Raw genomic sequence first — 24,638 nt, 5'->3', positions numbered from 1 at the left:
CTTCTTTGACTCCCTTCGTCATGCCAGATCCTTGTCTCAGGCTCTGCTTCTGGGGGAGCCCAAGCTAAAGAAAACACTGGCTGACAGCAGAGCTGGCCCTGCCATGTACGTTGGCTTCTCTGCAAGGCACTTTTACTTAGTTTGTTAGCAACGACATTGTCAACTTGGAAGTTTAAAATATTGTTTTGTAACTGCTAACGTGACAGTAGAGCAGTTCTTTAGGAAAATTATTCCCCTTCCTCCTGCCACATCCCAATTCTCTGCCTTGAAATTTACAATCATCCATACTTAAATATTCTCAATCTGTGCTAGTGTTTTTCCCTGGCTTTATTTCCAGGCATTGTGTTTAGACTTTCACCCTGAGATGTTCCCATTGACTAGTTTCTTTCCTTGCATTTATCGTGAATTTAGAAATCCTTATTTCACATTACCCAAAAGCTCATTGTCCAGATAATTGATGGGACTTTCTAATTTCTTGCCCATGTGAGTATCCTGTCGATTTGGCCCACATTTCCGAGTCATGCCTGGAGACTGTGCTGTGGCTCCTGTGGGAGGAGCGTCATGAAGGTCCGCCCTTCCCAGGCCAGGGGCATGGAGACACCCCCACCAGGGCAGCAGAGCTGGAAGGTGCTCAGGCCTACCTGGACTGATCTCAAAGAGGTGCTTCCCTGGGTCCTCGGGGCCAGGAGGAAGTTCGGTCACCTGTGTCCCTTGTAGAGAAATAAATCCCTAAAAAGGAGGCAAACACAAACACAAGGAGCATGAGATGATGGGGAGGGGACTGCTGTCATCAGGGTCCCCAGAGAGGAGAGGTTAGGACCTGGGGCCTTCCAGGCCCTGGCTGGGAAGGCTGGGCCTCAGCGAGGGGCACACACCTCCTCTCCCAGGCAGAAATGAGGCCTACTCAGGGTCCCAGGTGGATTAAGGTGGGCACTGTTGTCTGCATACATGCTTGGAGGAGCCCACAGGCAGGGGGAGCTCTGGAGCAGGGAGGGAGGCTGCCACCACTGGGAGTGCCTGATCCAGTGTGCCACCTGTGGCCTTTCTGGGCCAGCAGAGTTTTAGGCTGGAAAGGGGTCAGGGAGAAGCCTGGTGCTGTGGCTACTGAGGCAACATGGGGGAAAGGATCAACAGATCTGTGTGCATCCAGTCCTGCCACCTCTTGGCTAGGTGAGATTTCATTTATTTACCTATGAGGTAGGAGTCAGCTACCATGCGTACGGTACCCCGCTACAGAGAGTGCCAGGTGCCTGGGATGCATGTGTATGCATGACAAAGGGCGGCTCCACCTGCTCTCTAGTGCTGAGGTCTGGCAGCTGGGCTGAAAGATGTAGAAAAAGAGCATGGGCTGTGGGGATCGGGAGGCTGGCTTTGAGTCCCAGCCTTGCACTTCCAGGTTGTGTGATCTCAGGCAACCCGCTCAATGTCTCTGAACCTGTTTCCATGTCTGCACAATGGGACACTAAGTCACACGTCTCAGGAGGGTTGAGATGCCAGATTCCCGTGTGGTAAGTCCTACTCAAGAGAATGAGGTGTTACAACCGCTGTGACTGACCCTTCCCCAACCTCCAGGTTAGGCAGGGCCTCCTTTATCCTCCTTCTGTATGTCAGTGACTGTGAGCTCTGCTGAGGTCTTTATTTCATTCTGCTTGGTTTTGCTCAACTCAGACTTGGTATGGCTTGACTACACATTTTTGGTCCTCTCAGTGGGAAACCCATTTTGAATTCCATTGCTGCGACCAACTGCCTGGGTTCAAATCGTGGCTCAGCTACAGAAACATTGTTCAACCTGTCTGTGCCCCAGTTTCCTTATCTGTGAAACAGGAATAATAAAGTACTTTGTGGGGATGTTTGGAGCATCAAATGAATTAGTACTTGGAAGTTCTTAGAGCAGTGCCTGGTACACAGTTCTCACTGTGTAAGTGTTTGCTCAATAAATGCCTGCTATTATTGTATGTCAGGGCTCCACACCTAGTGGGTCACTGTATCCCTGTGTCTGCATTTACCCAGGTGAGGGGCAAAGTCACCTGCTGCATCCAGGTCGCCTCCTGCCCCAACCCCCATGTAAACTCACAGAGTACACCCCCCCCCAGTATTTTCCAGGCAAATCCTGGCTTTCACAGGGTGATGGGAGCCTCCCACCTGCTGCTAGAATCTTGTGCCGCAAGGACACATGGAAATGCCTCTTCTCATTTAAGCAATGTTAATGCGGAAAGGCAGAACGTCGTCCTTACCCGCAGATGCTTGCTTTAGAGGAATTACAGCAATAAACCAGAGAACCAGCTGGTAATCTTTGTAACTGAATTAACGGTTACTTTCTTGCTAGAGAACTTGGAGCTACTGGAAATAAATTAGGATCTCAGCCCCAGGATGGAGAAATGTGCTCATAAAAGGGCATGGGTGAGATCCATCACTAGCTAATGGGATGCTTCTTGGGCGTTTGCTGTTTCAGTAACAGAGTCCCTGTGTCATTCTGGATACTTTGCTGTTTTTTTTCTGTGTCCTAAAATCTGTCATCCATACAAGGAGAGTAACAATACTGACATTGACATTGCTTTCTACTACAGCTAAATGGAAACGCAGTAATAGCTTCTGCTTATGAAGACTGTACTATATTCCTGGCTCTTTGCCTAAATTATTGGATTTAATGTAGAGGCCCCAGGGGGTAGGTACTACCATTCCTGTCTTCCCAGAAAAGCAGATGGAAGTCAGGAAGGTGATGCAACCAGCCTTGTGCCCACCGCCCACAAGGGTGTGCTGGAGACATCGGCTCAGGTGTGCCCAATGCTGGAGCCGCAGGCTTTACTCTTTGCTTCCCTACCTTTATCATGGCAGCCACCAACTGACTTTGTTTGCAAGAAGCCACAGTGGAGAGCCAGGCTCTGACTGTGGGATCCACTGCTCACTTCTCAGGGGAATCTCAATGTGCTCCCCACCACTGCAGGGGCCCTAGCACTGTCCCTCGGCTGCCCAGATTCCTCTGCCTCCCACAGGTCAAGAATGTGGCTCCGGGACTGGGTGGGGGCTGGGTGCCTGGGGAGCAGAGGCTGTCTGCTCTCCAGGCCCTGGTATGACGTTTGCTAAGACTGTGATGAAAAGACGTGAATGGAGTCAGAATATAGCATTAGCTGAGACACTCAGGGTAGATCTCAACATTGAACATGCTTTGGAGTCACCCCAGGGCTTGTTAAAACACAAGCCTGGTGTTTTGGTGGTGTCTAATAATGGGGTCTCTGAAAACTATAAAGTACCCTGATTTGGAGTGTTTGCTAACTTCAGTGATATAAATACCCTCCCCCTCCATGGCCCATTTTATGACGTCATTGCATGTGGAACTGAGAAGAGATGTGCCATAGTGTTTGTACCACATGGATGCAATGCACATCAGTAACCTCCAGAGCTTAAGATATAGTACATGAAGTCATAGTATATTAAGTTAGGAAATGATATATTTTGAGTACTTTTTAACCTTTGTTTTTACTATAACTCATTTATTGGTAGTTTTTTGTGATTTAATTTTTTTTGTTGTTGTTTTGTTTGTTTTGTTTTGCTTTTTTGGGTATTGCTCTGTAGCCCAGGCTGGAATGCAGTGTTGCGATCATGGCTCACTGCAGCCTCGACCTATTGGGCTCCAGTGATCCTCCTACCTCAACCTCTAATTGGGACCATAGGTGTATGCCACCATGCCCAGCTACTTTTTGCTATTTTTTAATTTTCAGTAGAAATGGGGTCTCCCTATCTTGCCCATGCTGGTCTCGAACTCTGGGCTCAAGCAATCTCCTTGCCTCGGCCTCCCAAAGTGTTGGGATTACAGGCGTGAGTCACACCACCCAGCCTGATTTAATTTCTAATAGTGTAAGTGTTCAATCAGAATAGTGCTGGACCCCACTCTCGAGTTTCTGACCCTATAGGTCTGGGGAAAGTAGGACCATTTGCATTTCCAACCATTTTTCTGATGCTGCGAGCCCTGGGGAATACACTTTGAGAACCACTAGTCTAGGGACTCTAAGGGAAGGTGGCCAGAGGATGATGCCTTTTTCATGAACTCACTCAGCACCTTGGTTTTCTCACCTGGAAAATGAGGACAATAATAGTATCTGCTTCATGAGGCTGTTGTGAGGATTAAATGATTCGATATCTGGCCCCAGTGGCCTTTGAGAGCCTGGTTTTTGCCAAGATTCTGTGCTTTAGACACATGTAGGTTACAAGAACCAGTACCTGCTTCTAGCACCACAGACAGTGCCCTCAACTATGAGGGTCCTGGGAATTCTTTGAGGAGCACAAAGTGAGTGTCAGCACTTTGCCAGCTGACCTTCCTACTATAGTGCCAGGTCAGGGCTTAACTATTTGTATCTGGGAAGGAACCAGGCACACAGTTTGCACCTAGAACTGCACAGTTTGCAGACAGACACCTGGCTACAGAAACAGTGTGCAAACTCCAGGCACATGATAGATTTCCACAAATGTTGGGCCCTTTCCCCCTTCCCCATGTGTCCGAGCTCATGTTAATTTCTCTCTTAGGGCATTGCTCAGCCTATGTATCTAAGTTCCTCCTGAGAGGCTGCAGCTGACTTAATGCATCTCTAGCTCCATACAAATGCAGCCCATTGGTGTAAGTAGCTAATGGACAAAGTATGTGCCATTCTGTCTGCATCTAGGAGGGCTCAGTGTTTGCAAGTTTTAGACATTGCAAAATTGCTTTCAAAAAGTCTTTATCAAATTATGTTCCATCAAAAGTATATGAGAATGCCGATTTCTGTATGCTCTTCCCATTGCATGGTCATTAAGTACTGACTGTCCTTTTAAATGGAATCTTATAATATATTTATTGACCATTTGTATTTCTTCTATTAATTCCTTGTTAACATCCCTTACCCACTTTTCTATTGGGTTGTCTTTTATTTTAACAATATATTTTATTTAACATATTTATCTGTATTGGATAACCCAATATGTCAAAAAAATCAGCATTTCAACAAGTAATCAATATAAAATTGTTAGTGAAATATTTTACATCTTTTATAGTAAATCTTTGGGATCTACTTACAGCATATCAGATTTACATTCCAAGGTTTTATCAAATATATGTGATCTATATTTCCATCTTATCAAATTTGAAGTAGATTCTTGTACCAAAATTGTTTCAGATATACTGTAGTAGGTAGAATAATGGCTCCCCAAAAGATATGCTTGTCCTAATCTCTGGAACATGTGAATATGTTATATTACATGATAAGCATTTAATTAAGGTTGCAGATAGAATTAAGGTTGCTAACCATCTGACCTTAAATCTAGTAGTATTAGAACTCCAACTTAATTATTTTATTTCAAAATTGTCTGACTATTCTAGGCCCTTTAAATTTGTATATGAATTTTAGAATCAGTTGGTCAATTTCTATTAATAGAAAAATGCCTACTGGGATTGTGATTGGGATTGCATAGATAAATTTGGGGAGAATTGACATCCTAACAATAATAAGTCTTCTGACCAATGAACATAGTATAACTCCTCATTTATTTAGAGCTTTCATTTTCCCCAACAATAATAACTCATTTTTTAGTTCTAGTAGCTTTTTGCAGGCTTCATCAGATTTTTGACATAAACAATTATGTTGGGTATGGATACAGTTTTACTTCTTCCTTTCCAATCTGAACAACTTTCATTTCTTTTTCTTGCCTTCTTATACCAGGCAGGACTCCATGAAAGTGTTTTATGGAAGTGGCGAGAATAAATATCATTATCTTTATCCTGATCATAGGGAAACAGCTTTTAGTCTTTTACCATAAAGTATGATATTAGCTTTCAGTTTTCCATAGATGGCTTTTCACAGGTTTAAAGAAACTCCCTTCTATCCCTGGTTTTTTGAGAATTTTTATCAGGAATCAGTATTGAATTTTGTCAGGTGCTTTTTCTGAATCCATCAGATGATTTTTTTTTCTTTCTTCATTTATTAATATGATGAATTACATTAATAGTTTTCCAACATTAAATCAACCTTGGATTTTTGGGATAAACCCCACTTGGTCATTATGTATTTTCTTTTTTATGTATTGTTGGATTCAATATTCTAAAATTTGGTTGAAAATTTTTTCAACTGTGTTCACAAAGAATATTGATCTATAGTGTCTTTGTCTTGTAATGTCTTTGGCTAGGTTTATATAGGGGTAATGCTAACCTCATAAAATGCATTGGAAACTGTGTTCATTTTTGCCACTGCTCTCCAGGCTGGGTGACAGAGTGAGATTCCATCTCAAAAAAAAAAAGAAAAAAAAAGGAAAAGAAAAAAGGAAAGTATGCTCATTTTGAAATAAAACAATCAAATTGAAGTTCTAATACTACTTGATTTCAAGACATTGTAAAGCTGCAGTAATCAAAACAATGAGATATTAGCATTAAAAGAGACTGATTAATAAAACAGAATAGTAAGGTCAGAATAGACTCATATATACCTCCATATCTATTTATCTGTCTGTGTATCTATCTATCTATCTATCTATCTATCTATCTATCTATCTATCTATCTCCATATATGGATAATTGATTTTGACGAAAGTGTAAATACAATTCATTGGAGAAAGGATAGTGTTTCAACAAATGACAGTGGAGCAACTGCACATTTGTGTGCAAAAAAATGAATCTCAATTCATACCTCACACCATATATAAAAATATACTTGAATGAATGATATACCTAAACGCAAAATCTGAGACTATAATATTTCTAGGAGAAAACCTTTATGACTTTGGATGAGATAAAGAGTTCTTGGATATGACATCAGAAGCTTGACTCAAAAAGAACTAATTGGTAAATATGACTCATTTAAATTAAAGAAACTGCTTTTCAAACACATTAAGAGAGTGAAAAGACAAATTACATACTGGGAGAAATATTTGAATATCATGTATCTGATAAATGACTTGTACACAAAATATATAAAATACCATCAAAATTCTATAAGAGAACAATCCAATTTAAATAAATAGGCAAAAGATTTAAACAGATAATTACTATAGAAGATATAGGATTGGAAGATAAGCTCATGAGATGATCTTCAACATCATTAGTAGTTAGGAAAATGCAAATTAAACCCATAATCAGATACCACTACGTATCTATTAAAGTAAAAAGACTGACCAGACTAAGCGTTGGTGTGGGTGCAGAGGACTGAGAATTCTTGTACACTGTTGGTGGTAATGTTAAATGACAATCACTTTGGAAAATAGTTCAGCAGACTCTTAAAGAGTTAAACATACGGCCGGGGGCAGTGGCTCACACCTGTAATCCCAGCACTTTGGGAGGCCGAGGTGGGCAGATCATGAGGTCAGAAGTTCGAGACCAGCTTGACCAATATGGTGAAACCCTGTCTGTCCTAAAAAATACAAAAATTAGTGGGGCATGTTGGCATGCACCTGTAGTCCCAGCTACTCAGGAGGCTGAGGCAGGAGAATCTCTGGAACCCAGGAGTTGGTGGTTGCAGTGAGCCAAGATTGAGCCACTGCATTCCAGCCTGAGCAACAGAGCGAGACTCCGTCTCAAAAAAAGAAAAGAAAAAAAAAAAAGAGTTAAATATACACCTGGGATATGACCCAGCCATTCCCCTCCTACATATTTACCCAAGGGAAATGGAAGCATATTTCCATACAGAGATTTGTATGCAAATCATTGCAGTTTTATTTCTAATATCCAAAAATTGGCTATAACGCAAATGGCCATCACCAGGTAAATGGATAAGCAAGTTGAGGTAGCTGCATGCAGTGCAATACTACTCAGCAATACGAATGAATGAACTCTTAATGCATGCTGCAACATGGATGCTTCTCTAAATAATTATGCCAAGGGAAAGAAGACAGACAACAAGCCAGAGTACTTACTGTGTGATTCCATTTCTATAAAACCGTTGAAAATGAGAACTAAGTGGACCAGTCTGGGGTCAGGGGTCAGGAGAGGCAAAGGGAGTGGGAGGAGGGATTCTAACAGAATACAAGGAAGCTTTTGGCAGTGATGGATATGTTCGCTGCCTTGATTGTGGTGATAGTGTCACAGATGTGCATCTATATTAAGACTTACCAAACTGTGCCCATGAAATATGTGCAGTTCACTGTATGTCAATTATACCTCAATGAAACTGTTAAGAAAAATTGGTATTTGATTCAGTTATCAAAAATCTTTTAGAAATATGTATTTGTTTCCTAGCAGATCACTAAAAAGGTAGTGGCTCAAAATGACAAAAATTTATTTTCTTACAGTTCTGGAGGTCAGAAGTGTGCAATGGGCCTTACTGGGCTACAGTCAATAGCTGGCACAACTGTTCCTTCTGGAGCTCTAGGGGAGGATCTGTTTCTCACTTTTCCAGCTTTTAAAGGCCTCCCGCACCCTTCTACCATCTTCAGAGCCAGCAGCCTCACATCCTCAAATCACTCTGACTCTGACCTCTTCATCTGCCTCCCTTTTCACTATAAAGAACCCTTGTGATTATATTAGATCCACTTGGATAATCCAGGATAATTTCTTTAAGGTCAGATGGTTAGTAACCTTAATTCTATCTGCAACCTTAAATAAATGCTTGTCATGTAACATAACATATTCGCATGTTCCAGCGATTGGGACAGGCATATTTTTTGGAGAGCCATTATTCTACCTTATACTATAGTATACTACAGTATATCTGAAACAAGTTGGGTACATGAATCTACCTCAAATGTAAATTTGATAAGATCTAAATACAGATCACATATATTTGATAAAAACTTGGAATGTAAATCTGATATGCTATAAGTGGATTCCAAAGATTTGATATAAAAGATGTAAACTATTTCATTAATAATTTTATATTGATTACTTGTTGAAACGCTGATTTTTGGACATATTGGGTTATCCAATATAAATAAATAAAATATGTTGTTAAAATAAAAGACAACCCAATAGAAAAATGGGTAAAGGGTTTCAACAAGGAATTAATAGAAGAAATATAAATGGTCAATAAATATGTCATAAGATTCTCAATTTATAAAGGACAGTCAGTACTTAATGACCATGCAATGGGAAGAGCATACAGAAATGGGCACTCTCATACACTTTTGATGAAACATAATTCAACAAAGACTTTTTGAAAGCAATTTCACCATGTCTGAAACAATTTTAAAATAAAATGTCCTGTAACCTTACACTCTGGGAGCGAGTGGTGGGAATGGTGAAGGAGCTTTCATGTTTTGCCCTGTGATGTTTGCATCAATATAAAATTTAAATAATGTTAAAGTTGAAAAGGAACGTGGTCAGCTAATTCATGCAGCACTGCCCATGCCTGACTCACGGGCTGCTGCCATCTGACTACCATCATACTCTCCGACCTCATGTTTTGGGGCCAGGCCAGCCTGCACAGCGTTTCTGCAGCCTGGAATGCCCATCCATCATTTTCAGGAAACAAAGAGTGATTTTCTCTCTCTCTTCCGCAAGGATTTAGGGTGACAGTCCCCTCAAGTTTCCTCGGACTGAAATAAAGTGGCAAGCACTTTCCAGGTCCTCTGATCAGGGTCTGCACACATCCCTGCCTGCAGAGAGCCCCTGCCCACATCAGGAGACTGCCATAGCTCATTTTGCAAAGAACGATCCGTCTTGGGAACAGCTGCCAGAACACCGGATGGTCTGGAAGCCTCAGCTAGGTCCAGAGGAATAAATGAGATTAACAAAGCAACAGCGACAATGATTTCTACAATGTCTCTAGTCAGATGTCTCACACCCAGAACTCACCCAAATCGTAAAAAGATAAGCATCCATTACATAATAAATCCGAGATCCTGTAAGACCGTCATGGAAACCTCGCAGGTTTTAGCATTAGACAGATTTAGTTTCAATCCTGACACCACTGCTTAGTGATAGTAAACTTCAGGACAAGTTTAGCCTCAGTTTCTCTCTCTGTTAAATGGTGTAGTGGCATCTCCCTCACAGATCTCTGAGAATTAAGCGGCATCAAGTGAGCAGAGGGTGTGGAATGGAGCTGGGTTGTAGCAGGTACCCAGGATGGCAGCACCCTAATAAAGGGCGGTGCTGCAGAGGTTTTGTGTGAGCTCATGACTGGGGGTCAGGGTCAGACAGATCCTCCACCACCAACACCTGTACAACCCGGGTGAACCTCCATTTCCGCCTCTGCAATGTGGAGGTGTTTTGAGGATTTCCCCAGGTTTAGTGCCCAGTGAGAGTACGTGCTGTTGCTGTGATCATGCATTATTATAGGGCCAAAGAGTAGACTCTGTGCATGAACATTTTATAGGAGTAGAAATAGATAGAAACCTTAGAATTATTATAGGGTTTGTAATTGCTATGACATTGCGACTTAGGTAGAACACAGACAGGTGTGTTCCAGCCTGTTCCACCAGGCTGTGGCCTGGTTTCTTTATCTGTAAAAATGAAAATATTTGTTTCAGATTTGTCACTGGGCCATCTGAGATAGTGCTGTATATGCACTAAGGGCCTATATAAATATGAATTATTATCATAATTATGACTTCAAAACTCATTTTGGTCACTGTATCATCTGTTTGGTCTGTTTGTAGAAACAATCTCCCCTACCCTAATAGTACCATTGCTTGTGCCATGAAATAAGGTGTGAAACAGACTTCAGGAGTCCCAGCATGGTGAAGGCAGGGCCCTGCTTCCTGGTGTGTGATGACAGTCCGCGGGGACCTCCTGCAGGTCGCGGATGTCTGTAATCCTCCTATTGGCCTACCTTTGGAGTTTGCGATAGTTTGAGGTCTTTGCAGTCTGAATTCAGCTATTTTCAACCTGATCAAACACTGGCTCTCTGGGAAGCCTTCATTTTTCACCTTGTCTAGGAGACTGCCTGAAGAAACAACTTCTGCAGTGCTTCTTACCGAGTCTCCTGATAAAATCCTCCACAGGCAGCATCTTGGAAAACTGCAGGCATGTTTTAGAAAGCAATCGCTCAGGGTTCCTTATCTCTGCTAACTCTGATTGGGGCCTCAGATCAATCTTAAAAACCTTTATCCACCTGACACCCAAGGAACTGAACCTCTCTGAGTTGTACATAAATAATGCAGATCAGAATGAAGTTCGGTGCCAAGGAGGGAAGCATCCTCCCTGCTTCCTTATCACACAAGCCTGTAGCCATGCCCCATGACTGTCCAGAATACAGATTTAAAAAGGATTGTAAAAATTGGAGACAAATGAGTGCTTGGTAGAGGAACGTTCCCTCCCTAAGGAGTTGAGGTACATCATTTGTCCAGCTTCTTTCCTTGCTGATGACTTTGTCTTGAAGCTTCTTCCAACAGATTCCACAGTGACGCTGCCACCTGTGAATGCGTGAACTCCAAATGCTCTTGTTATGATCCACAGGTTTGCAGTCAGCAGATCGGCCCTGGGAATGCCCTGCTTCTTCACTGTGTCCTGAGGCTATCTGTGGTCCTCTTCAGCACATGCGGTGTGCCACAGGGACAGTGTGTTGAGGGCAGCACCATGTTCTGCAGAGAACAGGGGCTTTGAAGTCAGAACACCGGCTCCCTGCACCTTCCCGATCCTTTCCAACTGGCCACAGCCCCTAAAGCCCTTACTCCCAGGGCTGCACAGCCCAGGCCCTGAACCTGTGGAAGTCCACCTGGGAGCCATGAATGAGCCCAGGGTCTGGGGCCTGAGTCCTGGGATAGACTTGGAGCCTAAGCTGGAAACCCTGGTGGAGCCTTCAAGAACCTTCAGGTCTCAAAGTTCACAGCCTCTTCCAAACCCCAGGGAGTGCCCTTTTCAAGGTGAGTGGGTCCTCTTTGAAAATTCCTGGTTGCTCTGTGGCTAGTTCCATGGTAAGTCAGGACCTTGCACTAGACTCCGTGCCAAACAGCGTGCCCCTGACTTGCCCTGAGTCACTCCTGGGGTCTACCCCTTCAGGTAGCCTCATCTCACTGGATTCCTGAGCCCTGCAGAAGACCCTGCGGTTGAGGCTGCACTACTGGTCCTCACCCAGTGGCCTTGGGCTCTGCCTCTCTCAGTCCTGTCATTCATGTGAACATTCTAATGCCTGAGACCATGCTCGTGGGAATGAGATGCCATGCCACGTTGGGAAGAGTCACTAGTACTAGTGTCCCGGCCTTAGTGGCAGCCCGGGGCTGGGTGCTGAGTAGTGCCACAGGGATGCAGCAGGATTAATGTGGAAGTGACCAGTGAACAGAATGCTTACCCAAGGGAGCTCCTGAATCCTCTAGTGTTTAGCTTGCCCCGGGAGAAGGGAGGAGAGGCCAAGGTGCACGTGATTTTACAACACATTTGGGACAGACCGTTAGTGTCACCACATCTCCACAGGCTGCTCTCTGAGTGTCCTTTGTGCTTAGGTTGGGGGCATGTGATGGGGTTCTGGCCAGTGGGATTGGGCAGGAGAGACAGCATCTGCTTCCAGGCCTGGTCCTTTAAAAACTGCCAGTGACCTCCAGTCCTCTCTCCTACCTCTCCCGCTAAGTCAACCTTGGTGACCACAGAGACAGACGAGGTCAACATCTGGCCCCACCAGGGACATTACTGCAGCAAGAGGTAATCTTTTATTGTGTTTAGCTGCTGGGATCTCGAGGACATTTAACATTGTTCATTTTACTAATTAGATGTTATTTTGAGAAAATAAGTGTTAGAGAATTTTGTCCTGAGCTGATCACCTAGCCACATGAACAAAGAAGTTATAAAATCATAGCACTAATTAAACATATTTCCATGCTGGTAAATCAGTTTAACTAATAATGATGATTTCCTTGCTCCTTGGATTGGATGTTGGGAAGGAAAAAGACAGGAGAGGTCAGGCTCATCTACTTTTACTCTGGGGGCCTTGGGCTGATGGGAACTGTCTTACTCTGATGGTTAGAAGCACTGAGCATGGCATGTCTAGGTTCTGGCTCAAGCTGTGATGGCCGTGTAATACTTGCTTCCTGCCTCACCTTTTGGACTGGGGCATTGGAGGGAGCCCAGAAAAGACTGATCTAGGTCACTGTCCAAGAGGGGTTGTGGACCCCAAGCCCTGGGCAGCATGAGATCCTGGGAGTGTGCAAATGACCCTGTTTCCTCCTTGGCTTGCTGGACCATAAGGTAGGCCTCTTTGCCCCCTGAAATACCTGGTGTTCCATATGGAGGGGCTAAGGGGGAAACTCAGATGAGCTGAATCCCTCTGGCTGCCCATGGCGTTTGGTGGCTGCATCAGACACTGCAGTCGAGGCAGGTGTGTTCACAGAGAACCAGCCCTCAGAGGGCACGTGCTCTCAGCCTCTCCAGAAGGGAGTGACCATCCACTTTTTAGTATTTTCTCTGATCTGGGACTCAGGTGGATATGGGTGTTGACTGTTGCACCACTGTGATGCTCACCCTCCCCCGTGCTCTTTAGAGCCTGCCGGCTGGCTGTGAAACAGCCTCTCCTGTTCCTCCAGAATTGGGAGCTCTTGGTAGGTGCTGCCTGGCCCCTGCCCCAACCAGGAGGAGCCCATGGGGACACAGGGCCTCTCCACTGCCTGGGTTGGCAGCACTGAACCACCGGCCTGCTCTTCCATGCCATGGTCCCTGCCATGTTTTCCAGGGTTGCACAGTGTTTCTGGCCTTCTCTGTCCACAATGAACAGACCCAGCTGCTCAGACTGGGAGCACTGGTCCTGTCCCAAGTATTGTCCCGAGCCTAAGAGCACACTCTTGGAAGATTTTTTTTCTGCTCAAAATATACCTTTGGGACATGTTGATGCTGGGGCCAGGGCCCCTCCTTGGAGTGGGTGGGGCCCTCCTTTGGCTGAAAATGGTTTGATTCTGTCTTATTTCTGGGAGACCCTGAAACTAGTGCCATGCTCTGGGGTATATGGTGTCTCTGTGAGAGAGGCTGCCATGCTGCTTAGTTGAGCAGGTTAGTCTGAGTAACATGGTATAGACACTTTTGCATTGACCTGCCCTGGCTGTGCCAGGCTGATCTGAGCCAACTACTGTCAAGGGGCACTGGCTGCATTTTGCTGAGGAAGGCACACCTCATTCCCGTCTTTAGCAAAGGCCACAGTCCATTTGTGAAATGTACCCATTGTCCTCGGCAGCCCTTCCAAACCACCTCCATTATTCTGATCAGCTGGAACTCAGTATTCCACCAGTGCATTAAGGAGCTAGAATCCTCCAAACACAATGAAACGTAAGTTATGCTCTTCTGAACAATGAATAAAATATGTTTCCCACGCTGCCTCAATGTTACTTGATTCATTTTTCTGCCTTGCAATTGATAAAACTCATAATTTAACTATCAGTTTTCTATCTATTACTGTAAATTAACTGGGTTGCAATGAAAGCCAAAGGATTGCTCTGTTATAACTGGGAGACCTTTAAGTGCTGTAAACTAATATCTGTGCTGACTTAAATTAGCAGACCCTGAGAGAAGCTCATTACTACCGGCAACACTGGAGGAAACACAAAAGTCATTTTCAGAAGGTGAAGATTTGTCTTGTAGGCAATATAGCTCTGGGCGCAAAACAATTTGGGGGCAACCAAGACACTGTCAGTTGTGATTTATTTGGTCTTGAGGTGTCATCAGGCTTCTTCTAACTTGATTTCCTTTTCCTAGAATAGTGGCAGAATTTCACTATCCATACATTAGTCCCCAGATAATGCTGATACTGTTATTTCAGGGGCCTGTTCTCAGAACCCTGCAGGATGGTATAAAATAAACCTTAGAATGTATTTTTGTATGATTACTTAAATCTTGTGTTTTTCTTTGACATGCAGAAAAAATGGTTTTAACTAAATATTGTTTGAAATTTGTTTAAGACACAGCTGCTACTGCCAATTTCAATTTAGTAAATAAATTTATATTTGATTTAAAATGACTTGAATAGAATTTTCATTTTGATATGTTTAATAGTGGGGAATTACAGTTCTAAAATAGCTACAAAAATACAGCATCCCTTTAAAGAAGCCACAAAGTCTCACTGTTGAACCTAAATAAATGATACCCCTCTCTCTTTTTATGACTCCAATGAGTAAATCTTCACAGAAGAAGCATTTCAAATTGTCCCCCAGGACATTTTAAAAAAGGAAATATTTGTTGTTTAATTTTTCTTCTGCAGCACTAATGGGAGTGGAAAGCTCAGTTCCTAATTAACTCAGGGTGCTCTCTAACGTGCTGCGGAAGACACTTTTCAATAATCGCTGGCTTATCCTGGGGCAGACAGGGGCTGTGGGATGCATCAGAGCCTGTCTTTTATGCCCAGGTTTGTTTTTTCTGAGAGCAGATAGATAGACTGAAATTTGCTGTGGCAAGATCTACGGGAGCAGCTTGGGAGGTAATTAGTTGCTTGTTCTTTTGTGGACAGAGGAGGTAGGAAGTAGGGAGGAGGGAGTGAAGTCAGACTCTTCAGGGCTTCTCAGAAGATCAGGGGCAAATTCACCAAGAGCAATGAGATCCATGAGTGACCCTATCTTCAGGGCCCCTGGCATCAAGGTCTACATCTGTCAGCTCTCTTACCACCAACTGTGTATCCCCAGAGACCTTCACCTGGCTCAACAGTGGAGTCAGGGTTCCAAATGCTGTGCACAAAATGGCCACTGAGGACTGCCAGGGGCGCCCACAGCAGGACTTCTGGGAAACTGCCCTGCTCGGGCCAGACCCCCAGAGCATGCCTGCTTCTTTGGCCTCATTTTTGACTCACCTAGGGTGGAACTTCTGAAAACTGCTAGGGTTTGGCTGAATGTAGTTCTTGTTCCTCCATTCCTCTTTGCCTTAGAAGGTCTCGGATGAACTTTGAATTTTGGAGTTGAGAGGGCTCTTGGAGATCATCTCTGGCCAACTTGCTACCCAGGGGTCAGCTCTTCTCCAAGCCACTTAGCCTAGTGATAGTCTGGCCTCTACTTGTCCAGAACCAGGGACTGGAGCCTGCTACCACCCAGTAGACCACTCCAGAATGAAGTGTGGAATGGAGTGTAGAAGACAAATAGGGGAGTCTGTCCATTTGTCTTCTGGTCTTGTTCATATGAGGATTCAGACCTTTATATACTGCCCCTTGGCAAGATTTCTTTTCTCCAGATGACTTATTCAGTTATTCCTCGTATGGACAAGAGTTTGGACTCTTCTCCAGCCTTGCTGCCCTGTTCTTGAAAATATAGTGACTTGAGGGGACCATCACTCTCCAGAAGTGACCTGGTCTGACCATGGAAAAGTTCGGTGGGGCTTCCCCTTCCTTGTTCTAATTTCTATGTATCAAAGCCACCTCCTGGACGTGGTGGCTCACGCCTGTAATCCCAGCACTTTGGGAGGCCGATGCGGGCGGATCATGAGGTTAGGAGATCAAGACCATCCTGGCTAACACGGTGAAACCCCGTCTCTACCAAAAAATACAAAAAAAAAAATTAGTCGGGCATGTTGGCTGGTGCCTGTAGTCCCAGCTCCTCGGAAGGCTGAGGCAGGAGAATGGTGTGAACCCAGGAGGTGGAGCTTGCAGTGAGCCGAGGGAGCCACTGCACTCCAGCCTGGGCGACAGAGCAAAACTCTGTCTCAAAAAAAAAAAAAAAGAAAAGAAAATTGCCTAACCTCTTTGTGCCTCAGTTTCCTTATTGGGACAGTGGTGATAGTACTCATTCCTAAATTATTTCAATAATCTGCTGCTGTGTAAGAAAACTTCCAAGCTTATTGCCTACAAAACATTGATCCATTATTTGTCATGATACCGTGAAAGGAATCAGTGGGTGGTTCTTCTGCTCCATATAGCATGGTCCAGAGTCACTGACACAGTTGCATTCGGCAGCTGATCTGGGTTAGAAAGTCCAGGAAGGAAGGCCTCACTCATTCATCTAAGCTGTGTGTTTTTTTCTTGTCCACGCTTCCTCATCATTCTGTGGTCCATTCAAGCATTCTTACAGCATGGTGGCAGCTTTTCAGAGCAAAGCAGAAACTTGCTTGGCTTCTTAGGGATGAGAACTAGAATTAAATCCTAAGGCCCCCATCTGACCGAATAAATACACTCTTGGCCAAGGGGAACCTAGAGAAACCTTAAAAACTGAGTTCCTGGCCATGATAGGAGGTCAAACATGCCTTGCTACATCCTTCTTCAGTTTAGACACAATATCTGACCAGCAGTAATGTTACAGTAGTGATCATATGACTGAATTCATGGCAATAAGATACCAAGTTATAAATAAGACCCAAGGCCATTCCAACCAAAAGTTAAGTCACATACCCCTACACTTAAAGAATAAACGATGTTCTAAGTGTCACAGGTTTTTCTTTTTCTCTAGCAGTTCAACAGGCACTGGCCCCAAGAAACAAGTGCTAAAACAATTGTAGTTCACCATTAGACCTTGACTAACTGATCCCCAACCCCTGGTCCACAAGTTGCAACTGCAGCTTTGATTGGATGAGAGATGGATGTCAGTAATTTTCTCCTGATAAAAGACCACCAACCATGGGCTGGCTCTGACCAGTTAACAGGAGGCTGCACACGGAGTGCCTTCATGTCCCTGCTTCACCTATTGCTGTATAGGGCCTACCTGCAATGCATTTAAATGTTAAATCTCTGCTCCAGAGTGAATATGGGTCACATGTAGTATGGGTGTTCAGTAGGCATGCATCAGGACCCTCTTTGTGAATATTCATAGCTCCTCTTGTAACCCTGCTTAGCTAATCTGTTCAGCATAAATTCCTGCCTTACCATCTATTCCCTCAAAATGTCTGCCTTTCGGGGTCTACCAGAGGCTATGCTTCCTCGCCTGCAGATGGTCAGCCTGCAGCTTGCAACCTTTTATGAAAAATAAGATCTCCTTTCCAAATTCATAAATTGTGTGATTTTTAAGTTAACAGAGACCAAACCTGGAAATGGCACAGCATCACTTCTGTCTTATTCTGTTTGTCCAATAGTCACAAAGACAGCTCAGATTCAAGGGGAAGGGAAATAGACTCTGCTTGTTGGGAGAAGGGGCAGGAATGAGTGGTAACAATCTTTGGGATTCTCTACCATGTGTCTTGCAGGGTTGCTGTGAGAATTAAAGCAAGTTAATACATGCAAAACACTTACAACAAAGCCTGGTTCATCAGATATATAAAAGTTAGCTTTTATTTAGATTCAAACTGTTGATCAAACTCATAAAGTAAGGCAGAGACGAGGTTGGAGCCATGTTGCCTGCCCCTAGACTTCACTGTTTGATTGTGTTGAATGATTTGCTAAACCTTCACTGGGTAAAGTTCCACCCAGGGGAGAAGGCCACCACTAGGGTATTTCCTGATGGTTGAGCTTACTCTTATCGTAGTCCTATAAGGTAGGTGTGGTTATTCTCAACTTACGAGGAGGAAACTGAGGCTCAGAGAGTGAAATATATTTTCTAGTTACCAGCTAGAACCATCCTGGTTACTCACCAGAAATCTGCCATTTTTCTCTATCATGCAAGATCTTGTAATATGACATGCTAAAATTTAGACACCAGGTATTCGTGGCAGACCTACCACCACTAGTCTGGACTCCTAATCCAGAAAGGGAGTGAGGACTCTCTGAGGGGCTGGTCTCAGGGAGCCCTGCATGCTCAGGCAATCATTGTTTTCTAGGTCTGCAACTTCCTTTTTATATTTCATATTAGATGCCTTGCATGCTTCTTGAAGGTATTTCATTTCAGAACCCATTCTAAGAATTATAACAGTCTTATCTCGGAGCGTTTAGGCAGCATTGACAACACTATCAACCACAGCAACTTCCATTTGTCCAATGCTTAGTGAAACCACAGCCTCAAAGGACCACACCAAAAGTAGGAATAAAAGGGCTTCAATGATCTTCCCAAATCTATAGCTAGTAGGTGGTATAAGTGGGACTTGAAGCCAGGTATTCTGGTTCCAAATATTATGGTTTTTTTTTTTTTTTTTTTTTTTGACATAGAGTTTGGCTCTGTAGCCCAGGCTGGAGTGCAGTGGCACGATCTCGGCTCACTGCAAGCTCCGCCTCCCGGGTTCACGCCATTCTTCTGCCTCAGCCTCCCGAGTAGCTGGGACTACAGGAGCACACCACCACGCCTGGCCAATTTTTTGTATTTTTTAGTAGAGACGGGGTTTCACCGTGTTAGCCTGGATGGTCTCGATCTCCTGACCTCGTGATCCGCCTGCCTCGGCCTCCCAAAGTGCTGGGATTACAGGGGTGAGCCACCGTGCCCAGCCGTATTATGGTTTTTTCCATTATAGTATAAAAGCTTTCATTCTACCTTCTTGAGCCCTACATTCTTCAGCAGTACAGTGGAAATTGATTGTGCCTGGCCTTGTAGAGATGCTATGTGAATGTTTATTGAACAAGTGGTTATTGAGCTTTTACTATGTGTCAGGCATTGTTCTGGATACTGAGACACAGAAATAAACAAGATAGACAAAAACTTGACCTTGGGCTTACAATCTAATAGGGAAGGCAGTCAATAAGCTCTTTGCCAATCCTCAGGCACTTTACAAAAACAATAAAGTATTTTTCCATTGAGGATCTAATACAAATCTGGGCCACACTATGCACTCATTCATTTCATTTATTTTCCTTCCTTCCTTCATTCATTCATTCATTCAATTATTCATGTAAGCATCCCATATTACTGGGTACCAATTATGTGTCAAGTACTGCTAGGTGATGGGAAAAGAGAAATAAAAAGACAGATTGAAACCCTGCCTGAATGAGGTTTATGATCTAGAATGGAGAACAGACATTAAATTGAGGAAGAGTTATAAATAACAAGAGCAATATCAAAGCAGTAATATAATAATAGTAATGACATCCTCTTGGCTGGTTGAGTAACAATTTAAAACTTAAGAAGGATGCACAGTTAGGGTTTGCTAAATCAACTTGAGCTGGGTGGAAGTTATGAGGTCTAGAAGTGAAGGGCATCTGATACAGGGGCAGTCCTGTGAGCTGTGAGCACAAGATGAGCTCTGACACCTGATGGCATCTTCATTACACCCCCAGGTGGTGCTGAGATGAGGGCCGTGGAAGACAGAGCCTGCTAAAGGTGTGAGGTTTTCTGGGCAGACATTAATGGCACAGCAGGGGGTTGTCCTAGCAGTCTCACTGAACTTGTGTCAGCCTTCAGGCGCTATCTGAGAGTGAGTACCTATTAGTCTTGGCCTGATGTCAGCCCTTCAGTTCTGTCATTTGAGAAATGGAGACAACCCAGGCATCTACTCCAGGTCAAGGACTCAGGAAGGAGTTTGGCTCTGTGACTCCACCCAAATCTCATGTTGAATTGTAATCCCCAGTGTTGAAGGTGGGGCCTGGCGGGAGGTGATTGGATCATGGGAGCGGTTTCTCTAGTGGTTTAGCACCATCTTCTCAGTGCTGTCCTCAAAATAGAGAGTGAGTTCTCTTGAGATCTGGTGGTTTAAAAGTGTGTGTGGCACCTCCCTGCTCTCTCTTTTGCTCCTGCTCTGGCCATGTTACATGACTCCCTGTTCGCCTTCTGCCATGATTGTAAGTTTCCTGAGGCCTCCTCAGAAGCGGAGTAGAGGTCAGCATCAGGCTTCCTGTACAGCCTGCAGAACTATCAGCCAATTAAACCTCTTAAAAAAAAATCATACAGTCTCAGGTATTTCTTTATAGCAATGGGAGAATGGACTAACACAGAGTTCATGAAAGCAACATTTTGTTTTTTGTTTTTGTTTTTGACGTACAAGTTTGCTAAACAATGGGCTAGGAAATGAGAAGATTTCCTGCAGGCTGAAATATTCCTGTGATCTTCAAGCTATGGGATAGGATGACCTCTCTTTCTTCCCCTGAGGTTTCCTCTTTCTTAAAGATTTCTGGTTTCTGACTGTTCAATATTAATGTTCCACTCCTAGAAGTGCATGTGCTTTGCCATCCATCTTGTCTTCCTCTCCCCTAGTCCCAAGCTTTTACTCAATTACATCAAACTTTAAATCAATCTCCTATGGCTCCTTATTGCTGAGCTTCCCTCAATTATTCTCCTGGAAAAAAAAAACCCAGCATACAACAGAAATCTAGCCTACTCTCAAAGTGATTTTTAAATTGCCTTTTCTAGAATATAATGTTGCATCAACCATGGCAGATGGGTGGGCGGGGGAAGTGTGGATTCCAAACTCCGCCTGCCATGCTCCCTCCCCTGCTTCTTCCAAGGCCCCTCGCCCTTGTTCCAGCATGGTGAGGATTTTCTTGGCCTCAGCTGATATTAGAACATGAGCCCCATCTAAGTGGCCTTTCTGCTTCCAGCCTGGTCCTGGCCAGCCCCTATCTGTGCTGCTGCAGGATGACTCTCCTCTTGGGGCTCTGATGGCCAAGTCTTAGCAACCCACAACCTTCACCGACCCCCATCGTAGCCCATGGAGTGACGACCTAGATCCTGGGTGTGGCAGTGAAGCCCCTCTACAGGTGTCCTCTGGTCCCACATCTGCGTTTTGTGTTCCCACCTGTAGGATGAGCATCCTATGCCGTACGCTTCAGAGACTATGGGCTCCCCACTGGGAGTGGGCTGCCAGACACACAGCATCATGAACCTTCCACCCCATCCCTAGGTTCATTCTGAACACATCTTCCAAGATCCTCCAATATGCCAGGGCCTCTTCAGAGGCCAGTGTGGGGCTCAGTGGCCCTTTCTAGAAGAGGAAGCCCTTGACCTGGCCTCCCCCTTCTCCTCCTGGTCATCCAAAGAACCCTCTAGGGCTGTGACCCTGCTGCATTTCTTTCTTTTTTTGGTTTTAGTTTTTCCTTTCTTGTTTAAATTTTTAAAATACTTTAAAATATGGACTTACATGAAGATAATCTCAACATGAGAAATTACAATAACACAGAAAAAAATGCAAGCTGACCCTGTCACCAGCTCACTCCCCTGCCCTACATCCCTGCCCCGTGGCTCTGCTTTGTCTTATTCGTATTCTCAAAATCTCAAAAATAAATTATTTCCGTCTTATTTCACTTTTTTATTTTTTTTTACAATGAAAGTTATACTTGCACATAGTTTGAAGAATCAAGAGTTCTACACAGCTTATCATGAGGCAGCAAATTCTTCCTCTGCCATTGCCTGAATCTGTCACCATGTTCTGTGCTCTCAGATGAGGTTTCTTACCATTTTTTTAAAGATATTTATTTCTAATTAGTATGCTTATGTTACTCCTTTTTGATTTTACATTTTAGTCATTGTCTATGGATTTCCTAGCATGTGTGGTGAGACTTTGTTTTCTGCCCCTTCTCCACCCACATCACCCCCACACCCACCACCACCCGACCACACGCCTTCCCAAACCTCTACGGTAATTTTGGTTATCTCAGTTAGTATTTAGTGTTTATACTCCCATCCTGGGGAATTTATTTCAAGCATTTCTCTAAAGACTCCTTTCCCTTCATTTCTCTCTTCTCTCTTTCTAAAACTCCTTCTATTCGGACGTTGGGTTGTCTCCCTTATTGTCCTCTTCTTCCTAGGAGTGTCAAGTTTTCATCAGACCTTCTTTGGAGTTTTTTATTCATGATATCTTATTTCTGACTTCTGGGGATGGGTTCTACCTCTGACTCTTCCGTATTTACAGATTCTCTCTTAGGATATTATAGTAGTTTTGTATAACAATTTTCCTCCCCCTGCACACTATCTGCTGCCTGCAACTTGCTTTTTGTTTTCTTCCTGTTTTTGTCTCGGTTCCTCAAATGAGAGTCTTTCCTCGAATGTCTGCTGCACCAGACCTATCACTCCCACTTGGGAATGGTTCTCTATGGAGCTGACTGTGTGGTGTCTGAGGACAGGCAGGGCATACACAGGGAGGTCCAACTTAGCCATTTTACTGGAGAACCTCTGGAGAAAGTTACTGGAGAAAATTCATCAGTTTCCTTCCTGGGGGCTACTACTGACTGCTGGGGCTTGGGAACCAAATGTGGATGGAGACTGGGGGCTAAGCAACTGGTCGGCACATTGATGTTCACCCAACCTTCCTGTTCTCTAAGATACTCCACCAAGAACAGAGCCAGAGTCCCCAGTCTGAAGGACTCCCTCTTATGCTCAGAGAATACAACTCCAGCCTTACAGCTGAGTGGGGGCAGGCAGTCACCTCCTGGCACTGGATTGTTCAGAAAATCTGAGATATAACTGCTTTTTTTTTGGTATTTCTTTTTGGAGACGGAGTCTTGCTCTATTGCCCAGACTGAAGTGCAGTGGTCCAATCTCGTGTCAACCTCCACCTCCCAGGTTCAAGCAATTCTCCTGCCTCAGCCTCCTGAGTAACTATGATTACAGGCATGTGCCAGCACGCCCAGCTAATTTTTGTGTTTTTAGTAGAAACAGGGTTTCACCATATTGGTCAGGCTGGTCTCGAACTCCTGACCTCAAGTGATCTGCCTGCCTTGGCCTCCCAAAGTGCTGGGATTAGAGGCATGAGCCACTGCGCCCGGCCCTAACTGCTTTTTTCTAAGTTAACCTTCACCCAGTGCTCCTGTCCTAAGCTCCTTTTTTGCCCTCATTTCCAGAGATATCTAGTCCTACCAAGCCCCAAGTCTTTGAGGAGTTTTGTTTTGCAAACCAGACAGCTTCCGTGCCCTCCTTTGTGCTGGCTTGGGATTTAGCTGTCTTGGATCAGCTGAATAGATCAGCAGCCTCTCCCTCATCTGTTTTCCTGCATCCAGAACGCTGTCTCCCCTCATGTTCTTTCCATCTAGTTGTGCTCGTGCCTTTAAAAACATCACTTTCGTGCTGTATCTTGAAGTCTTGTGATGCAGAGAAGCCAGATGTGACTTTTAAATGTCACCCTTAACTGGAAGTTTGAATTTGAGCTTTGGTTTTCTCATTAACTGCAGAGGTATTACGCAGTATGTATGTGTGTGTGTATGTGTGTGTGTGTGTGTGTTTGATCCTTGCTCTCTCATACCTGCACACTCTCCTCAATGTCATTTTGTTATTAACTTGTCTTTTTTGCTTTAGCATTATTGACAGTGAATGGGTCTCTGATTTCATTTTTTTGAAAAAGTTTTTTTTTTTTTTAAAGGGAAAACAATGAGTGTTCTTTGTTTATGTCTTCCTCAAAGCTGTGTCATTAGGAGCAGTAAAGTTCACAGCTGCTCTCTTTTCTCAGTAGGTTATCTATATTGGGAACTATATCTCTCTGTTCCCCTTTTTTCTTAGCATGTTGAATTCTACTTTATTTGATGTTACTAAATGTGCTTTCTTTTTGCTCACATTTACTTTCTTACCTTTTTTTTTTTTTGTTCTTTTGCTTTTTAATCTTTTTGTTTATTCCTCTCTCTTTATTAGACCCAGTTCACACTTTCTATTTTAAGGGATAGATGAATCTAACCTATTCACATTTATTAGGAGAAACAAAATGTTTGTACCTTCTTTTACTCTCTTATTTGTTTTTTACTTGTCTTTCTTTTGTTTTTTTTTTTTTTTTCCTTTTCCCCATTTTGTCCCATTTGCTCAACTGATCACATTTGATTTTTTACTTTTTTTTTGGTCTTAGGTTTTGGGAGTTATACTTTCCATGTCTATTCTGTTCCATTTCTATTCAAAGCCAAGAAACCCACAACAAATAAAGGACCAAGATAACTAGACTTAAAGTGAGTTCCCAACAGTGGAAATAGACCAGGCTGATCAACAAAGAATGTGGCAGGAGTTTTCATGACTCAACATTCCAAGCACAAGCTAAAATCACTAAGGTTTAAAAAACCTGGAAGCCTTTACTTGTGAAACTGTGGGAT

The 24,638-nt window shown here is 43.7% G+C and overlaps 1 protein-coding gene across 10 annotated transcripts in view; it reads right to left on the bottom strand.

The window, feature by feature from the left end:
- The window catches only part of ARHGAP22 (Rho GTPase activating protein 22), a 211,688-nt gene that overhangs the window by 112,556 nt on the left and 74,494 nt on the right, over nucleotides 1-24,638 (bottom strand). For all 10 annotated transcript variants that reach the window (XM_073018992.1, XM_038008917.2, XM_038008915.2 and 7 more), the window contains one exon: nucleotides 642-729. In XM_073018992.1, the coding sequence (XP_072875093.1) occupies nucleotides 642-729 (88 nt within the window). The remainder of the gene's footprint in view (nucleotides 1-641; nucleotides 730-24,638) is intronic.

The sequence above is a fragment of the Chlorocebus sabaeus genome, chromosome 9, assembly GCF_047675955.1.
Source record: "Chlorocebus sabaeus isolate Y175 chromosome 9, mChlSab1.0.hap1, whole genome shotgun sequence".
In the NCBI taxonomy this organism is placed as follows: Eukaryota; Metazoa; Chordata; class Mammalia; order Primates; family Cercopithecidae; genus Chlorocebus; species Chlorocebus sabaeus.
The sequence above is the reverse complement of the archived record's forward strand: the minus strand, read 5'-3'. Positions and strand labels throughout refer to the sequence as shown.